Genomic DNA, 21,367 nt, shown 5'->3' on the forward strand with positions numbered 1-21,367 from the left:
AAGATAGATTATATCACTCAGGGAAACTCTAAGGAACAGAGAGTCCCCGGGGATATAAGAGGCTACTATAGGCTGCAAAGGACAATGATCAGGGCATCTATATAGAAAAATATATACATTTATTATATCAAATACTCAGGTAATAAAATACAATATAGTGCTGTGAATAGCAAATCACAAAAAACAAGCTGCTAAATGCCGGCAAATGTTGCACCAATAAACAAAAGTTTATTGTATATGTGCAGACAAAAGAAACACACAACGACATAGACAAACATAAAAACAAATGAACAAATGCAGTCCGGACGCCTAAATATCCGCATATGCTGGGCTCCCGAACGGTAAAACACTGTGGGCCAGATTCAGGTAGCTCGGCGTATCTTTGAGCGGGCGTAGCGCATCTCATATGCGCTACGCCGACATAACATAGAGAGGCAAGGCCAGTATTCACAAAGCACTTGCTCCATAAGTTACCGCGGCGTAGCGTAAATGGGCCGGCGTAAGCCCGCCTAATTCAAAGTTGGCAGGTAGTGGTCGTGATGTATTACAATGAAGCGTGACCCCATGTAAATGAAGGGCCGAACGAACGGCGCATGCGCACGCATGCTCAGAATCACGTCGCATATACTCCCTAAGATACAACGGCTCAATGCCTTCGACGTGAACGTAACCTACGCCCAGCCCCATTCACGTACGACTTACGCAAACAATGTAAAATCCGACGGCTGTTCTGATGTCCATACCCTAACATGACTTACTCCTGCTTTATGTGGACGTACGCCTTACGTAAACGGCGTATCTAGGTCATTTACATATTCAACGCGTAAATCAATGGAAGCGCCCCTTGCGGCCAGCGTAAATATGCGCCCAAGATACGACGGCATAGGAGACTTATGTCGGTCGGATGAGGCCGAAATTCAGGCGTATCTTCTTTTAAGAATTAGGTGCATAGATACGACGGCGCATCTGTGGACTTACGAGGCGTATTACTAGATACGTCGGCGTAAGTTCTCTCTGAATCCGGCCCAATGTGCATAACTATTCACCCCCCTAAAGTCAATACTTTGTAGAGCTACCTTTTGGAGCTATCACAGCTCCAATTTGCTTTATCTCAATGGGCTAGATTCAGAAAGACTTAAGCTGGCGTATCTACAGATACGCAGCGTACGTGTACAGATGCGCCGTCGTATCTATGCGCCTTATTCTCAATACTAGATATGCCTGAATTCTGGCTTAATACGACCGGCATAAATCTCCTACGCCGTCGTATCTTGGGTGCATATTTACGCTGGCCGCTAGGGGTGCTTCCGTTGATTTACGCGTCAAATATGTAAATGACCTAGATACGCCGATTCACGAACGTACTTACGCCCGTCGCTGTAATCTACGCCGTTTACGTAAGGCGTTTTTCCGGTGTAAAGATAAACCACGAAATAGCTGGTCTAAGTCATGTTAGGGTATGGACGTCGGAACTGCCGTCGGATTTTACGTTGTTTACGTAAGTCGTACGTGAATGGGGCTGGGCATAGGTTACGCTCACGTCGTTGCCATTGAGCCGTCGTATCTTAGGACGTAAATTTGCCGTGATTCTGAGCATGCGCGCGCATGCGCCGTTCGTTCAGGAAGTCATTTACATGGGGTCACAGCTAATTTTAATACAACACGCCCACTACCTTCCTAATTTGAATTAGGCGGGCTTACGCCGGCCCATTTACGCTAATGCAAGGAGAGCTGAGTGGACGGATTCGTCAGCGCGGCTGTGTGTCTCTTTTTTTGGATGTTGGTTTTCCCATCATAGGACTCGTCCAGGTATGTTCCCATGCTATATATTCAAGCCCCAAAAACATCCTTTTTCTCCCAAATCCTGTCTGGGCTTACGATCTTCTGATTGCCCATTTTTCTTTTGTTTCCCCCTCTTTTTCCTTTACTAGTTTACTTTCCAGCTTATTAGTGCGGTGGATATCCTTTTAGCGCCATCTAGTGGAGAAGGCCTTTACAGCAATAATACTACATTTATTGGTTGAATATACCCACCAAGGTAATACTAATTGATTATATTATTAATTATTAGTCCAATGAGAAACTTGACGTGTTTTTGTTCATTATCATCATTATAAAAAAATAAACATTTACAATTATTGCCACATATCTATATTTATATCATAGATTGTGGCTGTTGTCCTTATTTTGGGGGAATTCTTTGGTGGACGATCCTGGCGTATGTTCTTTGGCTGTTCCTATCCGTCCATGCTTGGTCTCATTTTTATAAGGTATCTAACTCGGTTTTGAGCCTAGAGATCACAAACTTTTCTAAACATACATCAATTGATGGAGAAATGTTTCCTGGGGTGTACCCCCGAATAATTTGTATGTTCATTATACTTTTGTTTTCTTTTTTCTTTATAGAATACCAATAATACCCCAACTAGTTGCACAATTGCTCTCTGGTGTATGGTGAACGTTTTTGAGGTAGTAGGCATCAGACCCCATCCTATAATTGGGTGTGCTCTGATTGACCACGTTTATATTGGGACGCAGTATGTCAGCTTTTCTCTCTTCAAACGAAATCAACACCTTTTATCGGTGAGTATAATGGTTACAAATACATGCACTATCAGTCACTTGTAGGCCTATATTGTAGACTTTTTTCAGGAGTACATATGTATTATACTTATGTCTAATGGCAACATTATATGTCTTTTAATATTCAGAAGTTCCAGAAGAAGCGACGTTTGTCAAGTCGCGAAACATGTCGAGCTGATCTTTTAATCATTCAAGAATCCATTTAGTATCATCCTCTGAAATCATCACGCCACCAGGGCTGGTGCAAGGATTTTTGACACCCTAGGCGAAGCCTCATTTTGACGCCCCCCTCCGCCCCCCGTGCCATTCGCTCCGCCCCTCACTGAGATTTTTGCGCTGCCTCTTCACCTATTTCTTCTGCTGTGGTCCACAGGCCTGCACCTGTGCCTCTGGACCCGGCCAAAAGACAACTAGAGGATGGCATTGGCTCACTTCCTCACGCCAGCTGTGGTCCACAGGCTAGAGCAGTATACAGAGAGGCCAACTGTGTAACTGCCAGTCTGTACGAGCGTCAGATACACTGACAATGCTACGCTCCTTGAAAAAAAACAATAAAAAATGCAAATTTTTTGACCTGCAAAAAGATCTGCATTTATTTGTATTTTTTTTACAAAACTGGATTTGAACCTCCACACCTCAAATCACCCCAATTCCTGTATTTTTAGGTCTCAGATCACCACAATTCTTCCACCTTTACACCTCTGATCACCCCATCACTGTATCATCCTGAACACCTATTCCCCTCTGCACCCCCCACCTTTGTTCCCCTTAAACCCCCCCCCCACACACACACACACACATCTGTTCCTTCCCCCACACAATCAGTTCCTCTTTGTAACGCCCCCCCTCCAACACACACACACATCTGTTCCCCCTTCGTACCCCGCTGCACATCTGTCCCCCCCCCACATACACACCAGTTCCCACTCTGTACCTCCCTGCACATATGTTTCCCCCACACATCTGTCCCCCCCCCACACCAGTTCCCACTCTGCCCCCCCCCCAGTTCCCACTTTGTACCCTCCCCACACACACACATCTGTCCCCCCCACACACCAGTTCCCACTCTGTACATCTGCCCCCCCCACACCAGTTCCCACTCTGTACCCCTCCACACACACACATATGTCCCCCCCCACACCAGTTCCCACTCTGTCCCCCCTCAAGTTCCCACTCTGTACCCCCATGCACATCTGCCCCCCCACAGAAGTTCCCACTCTGCCCCCCCCAGTCTCCACTCTGTTCCCCCCCCCACACACACACACACACACCTGTCCCCCCCACACACCAGGTCCCACTCTGTACCCCCCCCACACACACACCTGTCTCCGCCCACACCAGTTCCCACTCTGTACCCCTCCACACACACACACATATGTCCCCCCCCCCACACCAGTTCGCACTCTGTTCCCCCTCCAGTTCCCACTCTGTACCCCCATGCACATCTGCCCCCCCACAGCAGTTCCCACTCTGTCCCCCCCAGTCTCCACTCTGTACCCCCCCACACACACACCTGTCCCCCCCCACACACACACACATCAGGTCCCACTCTGTACCCCCCCCACACAGTCACACACAGACACACACACCTGTCTCCGCCCACACCAGTTCCCACTCTGTACCACACACACAATCTGCCTCCCCACACAGGTTCCCACTCTGTAACCCCCCCCCCCTACACACACATATCTGCCCCCCCCCCACACACACACAAACCAGTTCCCCCTCTGTACACAATGTAAACTTGACAGCACAGCAGAGTACATTTTATAATTTCTTGTGACAGTGTGCAGGCTGCAGCACTGAGTCTGAGTGTCCTTCCTGCCTGTGCTTCTATTGTGTACCTGAGCCAGCGGGGGTTAAGTCTTTTCTGAAGCAGAACGGCGCTGCTGCCCGTCTGTCTACTCCTCTGACAACAGATCCCGACCCCCAACGACCAGGAGGAGGGGGGGAGGCGGGGGTGCATCGGACATCGCGGCTTGCATGCAGGGCTTCTATCTATCATCTCACCAGCCCTGGCCGGTGTGGCATTCAACTTCCATCATCAATCATCATCAAGACATCACCTTCATCACGCTATTCCCGGCCAGCTGCTGTCCAAGCTCTCTCCCCTCATCTCACTGCCGCTGCTGCGGCGCTGCAGGCTGGGAATATCGTTGATGAAGGTGATGTCTTCACGGCGCAAACCGCTTCCTAGCCTGGCGGCTGGCGCCATAAGGCATGGGTTTTTAAAAATTCCGGTGAAGGAGGTAGTTTAATGATCCGAATCCCCAGCGAATGGCTGGGGATCCGGATTTTGCCGCTCCCCCTACTCTGGCGCTCTAGGCAGCCGCCTGACTCGCCTATGCCTAGCGCCGGCCCTGCACGCCACCCAGCGCTTTTACTGTATTCTTTACACTTAGCCCTGTGGCTATTGAGCGTTTTTTTCCTAGAGTGATAAGATTGGGGTTCTTTTATTACTATTTTTTTGTGTCTTATTTTGTATTAAGTGCAATTGCTATGTATTTTGTATTTTTCTATTAAAATATCATTAATTTTATCGGGTTGTGCCTACAAAGTCCAATTTTTCTCTGTCAAAGACATGGTCACATGTTTTTTTCCACAAACCCATTTACGCTACGCCGACGTAACTTAGGGAGCAAGTGCTTTGTGAATACTGGCCTTGCCTCTCTATTTTACGTCGGCGTAGCGCAAATGAGCTGCGCTACGCCCGCTCAAATGTACGCCGCTCTACCTGAATCCAGCTATAGGAGCTTGCCACATCTTACCACTGGGATTTTTGCCCATTCCTTCTTGCAAAACTGCTCCAGTTCCTTCAAGTTGTATGGTTTGCGGTTGTGAACAGCAAATGCACAGCTGGGCAAAGTGACGTATATTTACAATGTCTTCCGGTGTCACACAATCAGGCCACAGAGCTGCAGAATGGGGAGAGGCAAGTGTAAACAAGCATCTCCCCGTTCTGCCTAGTGACACTGACACTGATCATCTGCTTCCTCTCATCGGGAGCAGCGATAAGTGATGTGTCACTCTTAGCCACGCCCCCTAACAGTTAGAAGCACTCCCTAGGACACACTTAATGCCTTCCTAGCCCCTAGTGGTTAACCCCTTCACTGCCAGTCACATTTATACAGTAATCAGTGCATTTTTATAGCGATGATCGCTGTAAAAATGTGAATGGTCCCAAAATAGCGTAAAACGTTATCGATATGTCCGCCATAATGTCTCAGTCACGATAAAAATCACCACAGACAGTAAAGAAGTTTACAGAGGCAATGTCAACCATACAAGTCCACACTAAACAGCCTTGTGGCTCTTGATTTCCAAGACACTGAGAGACACTACTCCAGCTGGCACTCTACAGAGACCCAGGAAATGAGCAGTATGCACAAGCTCTCTCTTTGTCCCTGGATTCTCACATTACTAAAGCTATTAGATAAAAACAACGAACAGACAGATATATTTTTATTATTTGTATTATTTATTTGTACATTTCTAATGTAATGTTAAATTAAAATACATGACTATCAATCATACAATCTAAGGCTCCATGCACACTATGGCCTGGATTCAGGTAGATCGGCGCATTTTAAGGCGGGCGTAGCGCATCCCATATGTGCTACGCCGACGTAAAGCAGAGAGGCAGGCACCCAATTCACAATGCAAATGCTCCCAATGTTGTGCCGGCGTAACGTAAAATCGTCGGCGTAAGCCCGCCTAATTCAAAGTAGCTGGAAGGTGGGCGTGATCCATTTAAATGAAGCGCGACCCCATGCAAATGATGGGCCGAACGAACGGCGCATGCAGTGCGCATGCTTAGAATAACGTCTAAAATACTCCATAAGATACGTCGAATCACTGCCTACGACGTGACGTAACCTACGCCCAGCCCTATTCATGTACTACTACGTAAACAACGTAAAATCCGACGGCTGTTCCCTGGTCCATACCTCAACATGACTTACCCCTGCTTTATAAGGCTTAACTTTACGCCGGACGTAGGACTTACGTAAACCGCGTATATGAATGCGCCGGGCACAAGTACGTTTGTGAATTGGCGTATCTCCCTCATTTGCATATTTTATTTGTAAATCAATGGAAGCGCCCCTTGCGGCCAGCATTAATATGTGCCCACGATATGACGGCGTAGGAAACTTACGTCGGTCGGATGAAGCCTAATTTGACACTAGCGTGGCGTATCTCGAGATAAGCTAGCATACGTGCTACGTGAATCCGGGCCAAGGTGTTTTTTTAAGCTCCTATGAGCTGTTATTAGCATGTTTTTTCTGCTCCTAATAGTGCTATCCTATACGTTCATGCACACTACTTTAGGCTATTAGGGTTTTTTGAGTTTCAGCGTCTAGAAGCAGAAAAAATATGTTTTTGTAGAGTTTCCTGGAGCGTTTTTCCAGCAGAAACGCTCTTAATCGCTCCTAAAGTCTACTAATAGCTTTTTTGAGTTTTTTTCCCACCTTTATTGCAAAAATGCTGCTAAAACGCTAATGCTCCTAAACCCCTTCTAACATGCTACTACAAAAAGCTATTACTAGCGTTTTGTATCCAGCATTCTTTCCAGCGTTTTTTTTTAGCTTAAAAGTGTGCATGGAGCCCAAACATCATTTGTAGAGCAATATAAAACAGGACATTCCAAATAAAAGTTTATGCTTCATTTATAAAATGTAAAGTCCTTTAATACTTAAGTGGAAAACTGAGTAAAAAAAAAATACTTTTTTATTTTCCATGATTTCCTGAGTTTTCAGAATGTTTCAGTGCTTCATTGAAGACATTTGTGGCATTGTATCCAATGTTTGGATGTCTTACTGCTAACTGATTTTTCGTACTTTTTTAATGACAGCTGTCACATTCTGTTTTGGAAAATTGGTTTTAAGCTTTTCATTTATCTATAAGAAAAAATAGACAATGTAACTACCAGTTCACTTTACAAAAGCATTTCAGTACATTTCAACAAATAATATGTGTATCATATCTTACCAGGTTAAGGATTAGGATGTCACTATCACTAACGCTTGATTGGTAACTTATTGAAACAATAAAACTGAGGGAATCTGCAATATATAAAATAAATAAATAAATAAATAAATCACACAGGATTGGTGACATAAAGTTATTGTTTTTTTTTGTTTTTTTTCGAGCTGTTGGATGTAAAACATCATAGGAATGTAATATGAGTGATTTAGATAACAAGATCATGAAAAATGTTAAATTATGTTAAAGTGCTTCTAAAGTCAGAAGGTTTTTTTTTAACCTTAAAGAAAATCTCAACAAATATGTTACACTTACCTGCTCTGTGCACAGGTTTTGCACAGAGCAGCCCAGATCCTCTTCTCGGTTCCCTCATCGGCACTCCTGGCCCCTCCCTTCTGTTGAGGGCTCCCACAGCAAAAAGCTTGCTACGGGGGCACCCGCGCCGAGCCACAGCACCCTGTGTCCATTTGACACGGTGTCCCATTTGCTCACTGACTTTGATTTACAGCAGCGAGAACCAATGGCGCCGCACTGCTTTCCCAGCCATTGGGGATTGAGAGTCCCGGGTATGCCGAGTCTCTCGTGAAACATTGCTGGATAGAGATGTGGCTCAGGTAAGTATTAAAGGGACCGAGGGGGGCTGCTGCACACAGAAGGCTTTTTATCTTAATGGACAGAATGCATTAAGATAAAAATAAACCTTCTGCCTTTACAACCACTTTAACGCATTCCTCATTGGTTCAAACAAAGCAGTGGAAGCCATTGCTGTCAACCAAAGCCAATGAGGAAGGCAGGGGATGGGGCTGAGACACAGTCTGTTTGTCTTATGCAGTTTTCCTTTGGGAGGCACAGTGGTGGGGGGGAGGAGCCTGGAGCGTCAGTGCAGGACCTGAGAAGAGTAGGATCAGGGCTAGCTCTGTGCAAAACCATTGCACAGAGCAGGTAAGTTTGACATGTTTGTTATTTAAAAAAAATAAAAAGGGGGCCTTTAGAATCTATGTAATGTATTAGTATGTAAGAGCTGACTAGATCAATAAATACTAATATTTAGAAAAAAATAGAGGGCGTGCAAATTTTGAGCAGTGCAGGAAATTTGAGTATAACTTGTCAAAATCTGGTTGTCTCCAAAATATGAATAACTAAGCAGTGTAAATTATCCTGGTATCAAACAGGTCTAATGAGCACAGGCAAATCTCAATAGAGATCTGCCCAAGAATGGTACTCCGTATTCCTGTTGACAATAGTCAAGGCCAGTCTCCTGCCAAGAAGGAATAAGTGTGGCAAATGCTAGAGGGTAGTATAAATTCTCATGTGCCCAATCCCTTCATAACATAGCTACCCAGGCCAAATATAGCAGTGTCAGTTAACTTGACAATAACTCTATTGTGGTGATAATGAGGTCTGAAGAACACCAAAGCTGAGTGGCGAATGGGGTGATGTTCTTAGCGTTTGCAGCTCTGCAATATTATATACTATTCAAAGTTAAAGGATCTCATTCACCTAAGGCCCCTTTCACACTAGTGGTCCGATCGAGTCTATCTGTCTATTTTTCAGATGGACCAGATCAGACCCTTCATTCTCCTCTATGGAGCGGCAGGTGTAAATGGACTTGGGTCCATTTACACCAGCTTATATCCAAACCAGTTCTTTCCACTAAAAAGAAACCGATGGAGATTTGATCAGCTTTATCTGGGTGGATTAGATCAGGTGGCAGATGGGTGTAAACGGACAGACGGTATGCCTGCTCAGCAGGGATCAGGGGACAGATCCCCCTCTGAGCAAGCGGACTCCTGGCATAGGCCAATCCGTGTTTTTTTTAAACTGGCATCATTCTAAACAATTATTATCAATACTTAAAATACTGTAAAACCTTCTAAGGGTCAACTAGCCATCATGACTATCAAAAACAGTGTCTGGAAAAACAGATGCGTTTTAATGAGCCTATCAATTGTTACAGTATGTTAGCAGAACAAAAACAGGACCCAATGCGGTTCAGAACCAACCCCAGTGTTGGAGGAGGGGTTTTCTTAGTTAAACACACCCTCCTGCCTGCATGCATGAGCTTAGGGCAGATGGATTCCAGAAGGAAAATGCTACATGAATCATCTGCCTTTACTTAAGATGGCCACCACCAGAAATGCTAGGGTTGTATTTCAAAGAGGTTTCTCAGCAGAATAGAGCATAAAGACATAGGTGGATGGGTGAGTTTGCTCTGAATATTAATAAATTAATGAAATAATGTTTTTGGTTTGTAGTGCCCAGATGCAGTGTACTTCCACTTTAACAAAAGTATATGATAAATCTTGTACTTACTTGTTCGAGTAAATGTTGATACATTGTCTCCCTGTAATCTGGAGTTGTCAGTGAGAGCAAAGACCAGGAAGGTGTAACCATTTCCAGGTTGTAAGTTCCCAATAGTGACGTAATTTGTTGTAATGATTAATTGGAATGTTGAATTCTCCTTGATCAGGATCATATATGAACTGACATTTCCATCGGGTTTCTCCCAGCTCAGAGATATTGCATCTGTGGTGATATTCTGTGGGACCAAGTTCTTGACTGTTCCAGGCTCTGTGAAGAACAGAACAATAAATCTGTGGTCATTTTGCCATTTTTTGCATTTTGTTTGAAAAAGCAGTGTTTTTTTTATTAAATGTTGATTTCCCATACTATGGGTATCAAGTTTACTGGCTTTTAGGCCCTCTCGCATGACAACCCTCCATTCCATGTCAGAGGGGAATCTGTAAACAGATCCCCCTGCTGAGTTGGATCATATCGGACATCCGTGTCCATTCCAATTTTCCCTCTATGGAGGAAAAATGAACCTATGCAACCTCTATGAGAGGGTGGATGTGCATTTGTTTGCATCAGTGTTCATCTGATCAATGCTGTTTGGGTTTGCAAAACCAAAAAAGGGAGGCAAACCTTTTTTAGGGTTGTTTTTGCAGACCTGAACAGACTGGGATCCATCTACACACACATACTAAAGGCAAATAATCTGTTCACTTTGCTTAATAATACAAAGAATAGTGGCGCAGGCTGTAGTATATGAAATGTAACTTAAGTCTATACAAGAGTCCTTTGAGCTGTATAGCTCTGTGTGAGATGACAGTATGTGTTACCAGGGCAGCCTTGCAGGGGGAGTTGAAGCACACTCCAGAACATGTAGAAAGAAAACAGCAAATAGGCGCCGCTTAAGAAAGACTGTATTTGTTTAATAAACAATGCATATTAAAAACTCACATTGAAGTATCTTTACAAAGGCACAGTTAAGTCCTGTGAAATCGTCCGATCTTCATCTCAACAGTGGTCTCGTCCTATTAAGCTGTATGGGGCTGGCGTCCTGTCCACTAGTATTCTCTCGGCTCTCGGGCGGGATCCAGAACGAGGTCTGTAACACAGCTGGCTGGTCACAGTAGACGGCTGGAATGCAGCGTGTGGTGGGATGATGTCACAGACATGATTGTGACGCATTTCAGAGTGTGCCCACTGGGGAGATGGTTACAATGCGCGCTCCTTTGTTAAGCTCTTGACAAAGGAGCGCGCATTGTAACTATCTCCCCAGTGCGAACGCTCTGAAATGCGTCAAAATCATGTCCGTGACGTCATCCTGCCACACGCTGCACTCCAGCCCTCTCCTGTGACCTGCCAGCTGCGCTACAGACCTCATTCTGGATCCTGCCTGAGAGCCGAGAGATTCCTGGTGGACAAGATGCTGGCCCCATACAGCTTAACAGGACGAGACCACTGTTGACTGCAGTGTCGGAGATCGGAAGATTTTACTGGACTTCAGTGTGCCTTAGTGTGACACTTCACAATTTGGTTGATTTACTAAAGGATTTGAGAATCTTCACATAATACATTTTGTGAGTATTCACTTCATTCCTTATTTTCAAATATATTTATTCATCTACACTTAGTTGGATAATTGAAGTGAATAACTGCACAATTTATTTTGTGAAGATTCTCAACCCTTTAAAGTGGTTGTAAAACAAAAAAAAAGAATCCTGTTCCTTTAAAGCATGAATTAACAGCACAGTGCTTGTGCTGTGTAATTTGGCCATTTGTATCATCTAAAATACTTGGCTGATTCTTACCAGTGCTGTCCCCCCCCCTGTAAACTGACCACGTTTATCATGGCTGCTGATCCCCTGATTCCGTGGTCAGTTTACGTGCTTTTATCATCCAATGTCTCTCTTCTCTCCTCCTCTCTGCCTGTCAGCTCTGTGTCAGTGCCCACAACTACTGGTGCTATAATTACTGTGCTTTGTTAATGGAATCCCCTGTGCAACATTGAGTTATGTTCCCCACTGTATGTAATTTATATATATATATATATATATATATATATATATATATATATATATATATACTGTATATATATTATATATACCTTATTTCAGAGCGCTACTTGGCGCTCAAATGACCACCTGCCGCTCTCCTTCTTTCCTCCCTCATTCCAGCTGATGTCAGCTGGGTTTCTCAGTCTCGCCCGCTGTAGTTCTCAGATTGGGATGACAGCGGCGGGGCAGTTACGTGAGCGCTGAGAAGTGCTCCTAAATAAGGTATATCTCTACATATTTTCTTTGAATCGCATACAGTGGGGAACATAATTTAATACAACACAGGGGATTCCATTAAGAAAGCAAAGTGGCTTTATAACCACTTTAAGTTGCAAACCCTTATTGTTATACACAACATTCGCCTACTCACATATTTTTGTTGCAGCATTTCAGAAGTTACCCAAAGGAAAGACAAACACAGTGCACGATACCTAAGAAAGTGCTGTTTTCCAAAATGTAGCTGAAATGCCTCAGCAATACAAACTAGTAGCGTTAATTATTCATGTTTATTTACGGAATATCATGACATTAATAGTTATTTTTATAACTCACTTGTGTAGTCAGTTCTAATATTGGGAGTTCCCTTTACGTTACCACCATCAACAATAGCAGAGACCAGGAAGGTATAATAATTTCCAGGTGTCAAGCCCGTAATTGTGTCAGAGGTTGTAGTCACATTCCTATCAAAAGCTGGATCTCCCAGGATCTGGATGTAATATGAACTGACATTTCCATCTGGTTTTTCCCATCTCAGAGATATAGAAGTGGTGTTGATATTCTCTGTGTTCAGGTTCTTCACAACCTCAGGTACTACAAAATATACAGGTGTTAGTTGTTAGTCTTCAGCAGAGTTTTTACATTTGTTTGTCATCTCAAAATTTGTCTAGCTGAGGAGATCATATCAGCATTATAATTAGTAATACAAGTGAGTGTTTTTTCATGGAGCTATAAATGCATATAATAGTGTGCAGGGGTCAAGTCCTGGGGAAAAAAGTGTGGGAACTCCCACCCAAGATCCACTCCCCCACCCAAAAAAAAAAGAAATGATACGCTCATATGCATAATTACTAAACCGCATGTTTTAAGCAAGCTCTTTCTAAATCCCGCGATAACTCGCAGCAGACCTCCGCAATGTCTCCTGGGAACAATGGCAAAAGCTCCCAGGAGACATTGCGGCATCAAGGAAGTGACGGAATACCCGCACACTACCCGATGAATCCATATACCGGAAGTGGCCAGTAACATAAAGGATTACTAAGGTTCGCCTGCCCCTGACAGTGACTCGAGCCGGCCATCGCCGCTTAGTGAAGGATTGGCTCGGGCGGCTCGGCTGCTCTAGTCCTGCAAAGGGAACTGCGTTCCTGCTGTGACAAAAAATTGCCGGGACTCCGTTCCCACGCGTTCCCGCAGGACTTTATAATGTGAGTTTTAAATATGCGTTGTTTATTAAACAAATACAGTCTTACTTAAGCGGCACCTATTTGCTGTTTTCTTTTACTTTGCTTTAAGGGGTTGTAAAGTAAGGTGACCAGATTTTTAAAATGAAATCCGGGGACATATTTTTTCTTTACTAGTAATGGCAACAATCAGCGACTCTCTGCCCGTCGCCGCCCACCTCACAGCCTCTCGAGTCTTACCTTTTTCGGGCCCCCGGCTACTACTGGATGGGGAGCGAAGGAAGATCACTCCGCCAGGGAAGGCAAGGAGATAGGCAGGTGGCTGGCCAGGATTTGAGCCTAGGCAGAAGAACATGCAAGCTAAGCTGAATGGGCATGCGCCCAAAACTGAAGAAATATTCCCTCCGCTCCGACCAGCACATGATCATCAGAAGGGGGCACAGATAATGGGAAGAATACAACCCCCCTATGCTAGTAGGCACGGCAGAGCGGGGGTGTGTAATTCTGATTTTTTTATTTGAATTCTGCACTGATTGTCTTTGAAATTGCCCCTGCCCCCTATTAAATCCAATCTGGGGACAAAACCAGGGACAGACTTGGTCTGGGGACAGTGTCCTCAATCAGGAGACTGACCCCTGAAACTGGGGATGTCTATTCACCCTATTGTAAAGGTACATTTTTCTTCCCTAAATAGCTTCCTTTACCTTAGTGCAGTCCTCTTTCACTTACCTCATCCTTATCCTTCCATTTTGCTTTTAAATGTCCTTATTTCTTCTGAGAAATCCTCACTTCCTGTTCTTCTGTCTGTAACTACACATAGTAATTTGAGGCTTTCTTCCTGGTGTGGAGAAAGCCTCTTGAGGGGGGAGGGGGTGAGCAGGAGTGTCAGGAAGCCCACTAACACACATCTCCTTTCTCTATCTGCAAAGTAGAGAGCGTCCTGACCCTCCTGCTTGCTCCCTCCTCCCTCAAGAGGCTTTCTCCACACCAGGGAGAAAGCCTTGCATTACTGCATGTAGTTACAGACAGAAGAACAGGAAGTGAGGATTTCTCATAAGAAATAAGGACATTTAAAAGCAAAATCGAAGGATGAGGTAAGTGAAGGAGGACTGCACTAAGGTAAAGGAAGCTATTTACATTTTTTTTACCTTTACAACCCTTTTAATGACTAGATAAAGGAAGACAACAGAGCTTTATTTAATTTGCTACTCTCTGGGAAAAAACTTCCCATGCAAAGTAAACAGTCTATTTGAGCTAATTCTTTGCATGTCATAATGCAAAAAGCAAACAATCCAGAATACAAACAGCTGTGAGACATCACACAATGACTCTCCATTATTAAATCATGCATTATCTAGTCATAAAGTCAAAAAATTGTTTTTATTTTCCAACTGGTCTGATAAAAGCTGCATATTTTTTATACCGCAGATTATAATTAGCTGTCCATTCCCACTGGCACTTACTTGTGTATTTTACTACTAGAGAGCTGTTCCCGTTTATGCTTCCTCCAGCAAGGGCAGAGACCAGGAAGGTGTAATAATTGCCAGGTGTCAGATTCTGTATGGTAAAAGTTGTCGTGGGACTGGGCACAATTTTGCTGAAAGATGAATTTTCCCAGATCTGGATCTGGTAGGAACTTGCATTTCCAGTAGGTGGTAGCCAGTTCAGAGATACAGAAGTGGTGTTGATATTGTAAGCTGTAAGACTCTGTACCTTTTCAGGTCCTACAAAAAACATAGCAGCAGTTCAGTGCAAAACCATCATTAGGAGGCTATGGTGAAATATGGAACTGTAAGAACACAGACATAAACATGTTTATTTTATTAAAATTTACTACAGCTATAGGTTGTAAATTGTCATGTTTTTATAATTGAGAGAAAATACTTGCATGTTCTGATCTTCTTCTCCTAGACATACAAAACACATTGCGCATGACTGAAAACATAATGAAACAGTCACTAGCAGTGAGGCATTACGCATTACAAGTAGAACCTATAATTTTTCAGTTTTTATTGGCCAGCTATCTGTTAGGCCTTGTACACACGAGGGGACATGTCCGATGAAAACGGTCCGCGGACCGTTTTCATCGGACATGTCCGCTCGGAGATTTCGGTCTGTACACACCATCAAACCGAAATCCGCACGGACAGGATACGCGGTGACGTGGCCGCGCTGTCGCCGCGACGATGACGCGGCGACGTGCGCGACCCTGGAAGGTCAATGCTTTCACGCATGCGTCGAATCACTTCGACGCATGCGAGGGCTTTCGGCCGAGCAGACATGTCCGGTAAGTCGTACAGACGACCGAACATGTCCAACGGACAGGCTTCCAGCGGACATGTTTCTTAGCATGCTAAGAAACATTCGTCCGCTGGAAACCTGTCCGATCCGCCGGAAAATTGTCCGGTCGGCCGTACAGACCACCGAACATGTCTGCTGAAACTGGTCCACGGACCAGTTTCAGCAGACATGTTCGGTCGTGTGTACGAGGCTTTAGGGAAATTCTTCCACTTCCTGTCCCAGTGACATAGCAGAAATCTACCAACTAATTTAATAAAATGCTAAATATCTGATCAATAGGTGGAGGTGTCCTTTCTAACAGACACTTACTTGTGTAGTTAACTGTCACAGAGCTGTCTCCTTTTATGCTGTTTCGTCCAACAAGGGCAGAGACCAGGAAGGTGTAATTATTGTCAGGTACTAGCATATAACTACTGTATGTACTTAATTTTTATATATATATATATATATATATATATATATATATATATATATATATACAGTGAGGAAAATAAGTATTTGAACACCCTGCTATTTTGCAAGTTCTCCCACTTGGAAATCATGGAGGGGTCTGAAATTGTCATCGTAGGTGCATGTCCACTGTGAGAGACATAATCAAAAAAAACATTTTCCAGAAATCACAATTTATGATTTTTTAACTATTTATTTGTATGATACAGCTGCAAATAAGTATTTGAACACCTGTCTATCAGCTAGAATTCTGACCCTCAAAGACCTGTTAGTCTGCCTTTAAAATGTCCACCTCCACTCCATTTATTATCCTAAATTAGATGCACCTGTTTGAGGTCATTAGCTGCATAAAGACACCTGTCCACCCCATACAATCAGTAAGAATCCAATTACTAACATGGCCAAGACCAAAGAGCTGTCCAAAGACACTAGAGACAAAATTGTACACCTCCACAAGGCTGGAAAGGGCTACGGGGAAATTGCCAAGCAGCTTGGTGAAAAAAGGTCCACTGTTGGAGCAATCATTAGAAAATGGAAGAAGCTAAACATGACTGTCAATCTCCCTCGGACTGGGGCTCCATGCAAAATCTCACCTCGTGGGGTCTCAATGATCCTAAGAAAGGTGAGAAATCAGCCCAGGACTACACGGGAGGAGCTGGTCAATGACCTGAAAAGAGCTGGGACCATCGTTTCCAAGGTTACTGTTGGTAATACACTAAGACGTCATGGTTTGAAATCATGCATGGCACGGAAGGTTCCCCTGCTTAAACCAGCACATGTCAAGGCCCGTCTTAAGTTTGCCAATGACCATTTGGATGATCCAGAGGAGTCATGGGAGAAAGTCATGTGGTCAGATGAGACCAAAATAGAACTTTTTGGTCATAATTCCACTAACCGTGTTTGGAGGAAGAAGAATGATGAGTACCATCCCAAGAACACCATCCCTACTGTGAAGCATGGGGGTGGTAGCATCATGCTTTGGGGGTGTTTTTCTGCACATGGGACAGGGCGACTGCACTGTATTAAGGAGAGGATGACCGGGGCCATGTATTGCGAGATTTTGGGCAACAACCTCCTTCCCTCAGTTAGAGCTTTGAAGATGGGTCGAGGCTGGGTCTAACAACATGACAATGACCCGAAGCGCACAGCCAGGATAACCAAGGAGTGGCTCTGTAAGAAGCATATCAAGGTTCTGGTGTGGCCTAGCCAGTCTCCAGACCTAAACCCAATAGAGAATCTTTGGAGGGAGCTCAAACTCCGTGTTTCTCAGCGACAGCCCAGAAACCTGACTGATCTAGAGAAGATCTGTGTGGAGGAGTGGGCCAAAATCCCTCCTCCAGTGTGTGCAAACCTGGTGAAAAAACTACAAGAAACGTTTGACCTCTGTAATTGCAAACAAAGGCTACAGTACCAAATATTAACATTGATTTTCTCAGGTGTTCAAATACTTATTTGCAGCTGTATCATACAAATAAATAGTTTAAAAAAATCATACATTGTGATTTCTGGATTTTTTTTTTTTTGATTATGTCTCTCACAGTGGACATGCACCTACGATAACAATTTTAGACCCCTCCATGATTTCCAAGTGGGAGAACTTGCAAAATAGCAGGGTGTTCAAATACTTATTTTCATCACTGTATATACCTTATTTCAGAGCACAACTTGGCTCTCAAATGACCACTTGCCGCTCTCCTCGTTTCCTCCCTCATTCCAGCTGATGTCAGCTGGGTTTCTCAGTCCCGCCCGCTGTAGTTCTCAGATTGGGATGACAGCGGCGGGCAGTCACGTGAGCGCTGAGAAGTGCTTGTAAATAAGGTATATCTCTACATATTTTCTTTGAATCGCATACAGTGGGGAACATAATTTAATACAACACAGGGGATTCCATTAAGAAAGCAAAGTGGCTTTATAACCACTTTAAGTTGCAAACCCTTATTGTTATACACAACATTCGCCTACTGACATATTTTTGTTGCAGCATTTCAGAAGTTACCCAAAGGAAAGACAAACATAGTGCACGATACCTAAGAAAGTGCTGTTTTCCAAAATGTAGCTGAAATGCCTCAGCAATACAAACTAGTAGCGTTAATTATTCATTTTTATTTACGGAATATCATGACATTAATAGTTATTTTTATAACTCACTTGTGTAGTCAGTTGTAATATTGGGAGTTCCCTTTACATTACCACCATCAACAACAGCAGAGACCAGGAAGGTATAATAATTTCCAGGTGTCAAGCCCGTAATTGTGTCAGAGGTTGTAGTCACATTCCTATCAAAAGCTGGATCTCCCAGGATCTGGATATAATATGAACTGACATTTCCATCTGGTTTTTCCCATCTCAGAGATATAGAAGTGGTGTTGATATTCTCTGTGTTCAGGTTCTTCACAACCTCAGGTACTACAAAATATACAGGTGTTAGTTGTTAGTCTTCAGCAGAGTTTTTACATTTGTTTGTCATCTCAAAATTTGTCTAGCTGAGGAGATCATATCAGCATTATAATTAGTAATACAAGTGAGTGTTTTTTCATGGAGCTATAAATGCATATAATAGTGTGCAGGGGTCAAGTCCTGGGGAAAAAAGTGTGGGAACTCCCACCCAAGATCCACTCCCCCACCCAAAAAAAAAAGAAATGATACGCTCATATGCATAATTACTAAACCGCATGTTTTAAGCAAGCTCTTTCTAAATCCCGCGATAACTCGCAGCAGACCTCCGCAATGTCTCCTGGGAACAATGACAAAAGCTCCCAGGAGACATTGCGGCATTGAGGAAGTGACGGAATACCCGCACACTACCCAATAAATCCATATACCGGAAGCGGCCAGTAACATAAAGGATTACTAAGGTTCGCCTGCCCCTGACAGTGACTCGAGCCGGCCATCGCCGCTTAGTGAAGGATTGGCTTGGGCGGCTCAGCTGCTCTAGTCCTGCAAAGGGAACCGCGTTCCTGCTGTGACAAAAAATTGCCGGGACTCCGTTCCCACGCGTTCCCGCAGGACTTTATAATGTGAGTTTTAAATATGCGTTGTTTATTAAACAAATACAGTCTTACTTAAGCGGCACCTATTTGCTGTTTTCTTTTACTTTGCTTTAAGGGGTTGTAAAGTAAGGTGACCAGATTTTTAAAATGAAATCCGGGGACATATTTTTTCTTTACTAGTAATGGCAACAATCAGCGACTCTCTGCCCGTCGCCGCCCGCCTCACAGCCTCTCGAGTCTTACTTTTTCGGGCCCCTGGCTACTACTGGATGGGAAGCGGAGGTAGATCACTCCGCCAGGGAAGGCAAGGAGATAGGCAGGTGGCTGGCCAGGATTTGAGCAGGGGCGTTGCTAGGTGCCAAAAAGACCAGGGGCTTCAGCCAAGCCGGGGGGGGGGGGGGGTGTCTTTGGCCGCAGTCGGTGGAGTGGCGCGGGGTGACCTACCTGACACACATACCCTGACCTACGTGTGTGTGTGTGTGTGTGTGACACTGACCTGTCCCTGCATACACTGACCTGTCCCTGCATACACTGACCTGTCCCTGCATACACTGACCTGTCCCTGCATACACTGACCTGACTCACTGACCTGATCTGCATACACTGACCTGACTCACTAACCTGATCTTCATACACTGACCTGTCCCTGTATACACTGACCTGACTCACTAACCTGATCTGCATACACTGACCTGTCCCTGCATACACTGACCTGTCCCTGCATACACTGACCTGTCCCTGCATACACTGACCTGTCTCTGCATACACTGACCTGACTCACTAACCTGATCTGCAAACACTGACCTGTCTCTGCATACACTGACCTGTCCCTGCATACACTGACCTGATCTGCATACACTGACCTGTCCCTGCATACACTGACCTGTCCCTGCATACACTGACCTGTCCCTGCATACACTGACCTGACTCACTGACCTGATCTGCATACACTGACCTGATCTGCATACACTGACCTGATCTGCATACACTGACCTTTCCCTGCATACACTGACCTGTCCCTGCATACACTGACCTGTCCCTGCATACACTGATCTGTCCCTGCATACACTGACCTGATCTGCATACACTGACCTGTCCCTGCATACACTGACCTGACTCACTGACCTGTCCCTGCATACACTGACCTGTCCCTGCATACACTGACCTGTCCCTGCATACACTGACCTGACTCACTGACCTGATCTGCATACACTGACCTGATCTGCATACACTGACCTGATCTGCATACACTGACCTGTCCCTGCATATACTGACCTGTCCCTGCATATACTGACCTGTCCCTGCATACACTAACCTGATCTGCATACACTGACCTGTCCCTGCATACACTGACCTGACTCACTGACCTGATCTGCATACACTGACCTGATCTGCATACACTGACCTGTCCCTGCATACACTGACCTGTCCCTGCATACACTGATCTGTCCCTGCATACACTGACCTGTCCCTGCATACACTGACCTGATCTGCATACACTGACCTGATCTGCATACACTGACCTGTCCCTGCATACACTGACCTGACTCACTGACCTGTCCCTGCATATACTGACCTGTCCCTGCATACACTGACCTGACTCACTGACCTGATCTGCATACACTGACCTGATCTGCATACACTGACCTGATCTGCATACACTGACCTGTCCCTGCATACACTGACCTGACTCACTAACCTGATCTGCATACACTGACCTGTCCCTGCATACACTGACCTGTCCCTGCATACACTGACCTGATCTGCATACACTGACCTGTCCCTGCATACACTGACCTGACTCACTGACCTGATCTGCATACACTGACCTGATCTGCATACACTGACCTGATCTGCATACACTGACCTGTCCCTGCATATACTGACCTGTCCCTGCATATACTGACCTGTCCCTGCATACACTGACCTGTCCCTGCATACACTGACCTGTCCCTGCATACACTGATCTGTCCCTGCATACACTGACCTGATCTGCATACACTGACCTGTCCCTGCATACACTGACCTGACTCACTGACCTGTCCCTGCATACACTGACCTGTCCCTGCATACACTGACCTGTCCCTGCATACACTGACCTGTCCCTGCATACACTGACCTGACTCACTGACCTGATCTGCATACACTGACCTGATCTGCATACACTGACCTGATCTGCATACACTGACCTGATCTGCATACACTGACCTGTCCCTGCATACACTGACCTGTCCCTGCATACACTGACCTGATCTGCATACACTGACCTGTCCCTGCATACACTGACCTGTCCCTGTATACACTGACCTGACTCACTAAC

The 21,367-nt window shown here is 44.8% G+C and overlaps 1 protein-coding gene across 1 annotated transcript in view; it reads right to left on the minus strand.

Moving 5' to 3' along the window:
• Nucleotides 1-6,860: 6,860 nt before the first annotated feature.
• Nucleotides 6,861-21,367, minus strand: part of LOC120936887 (titin-like) — a 345,246-nt gene continuing 330,739 nt past the window's right edge. Inside the window, exons 87-91 of the mRNA XM_040349653.1 lie at nucleotides 18,206-18,463; nucleotides 14,770-15,030; nucleotides 9,880-10,137; nucleotides 7,573-7,646; nucleotides 6,861-7,481 (exon numbers count right to left, since the gene is read on the minus strand). Of these exons, the coding sequence (XP_040205587.1) occupies nucleotides 7,404-7,481; nucleotides 7,573-7,646; nucleotides 9,880-10,137; nucleotides 14,770-15,030; nucleotides 18,206-18,463 (929 nt within the window). The 3' untranslated portion in view covers nucleotides 6,861-7,403. The remainder of the gene's footprint in view (nucleotides 7,482-7,572; nucleotides 7,647-9,879; nucleotides 10,138-14,769; nucleotides 15,031-18,205; nucleotides 18,464-21,367) is intronic.

This window comes from Rana temporaria, chromosome 4 (assembly GCF_905171775.1).
Source record: "Rana temporaria chromosome 4, aRanTem1.1, whole genome shotgun sequence".
NCBI classification, from domain to species: Eukaryota; Metazoa; Chordata; class Amphibia; order Anura; family Ranidae; genus Rana; species Rana temporaria.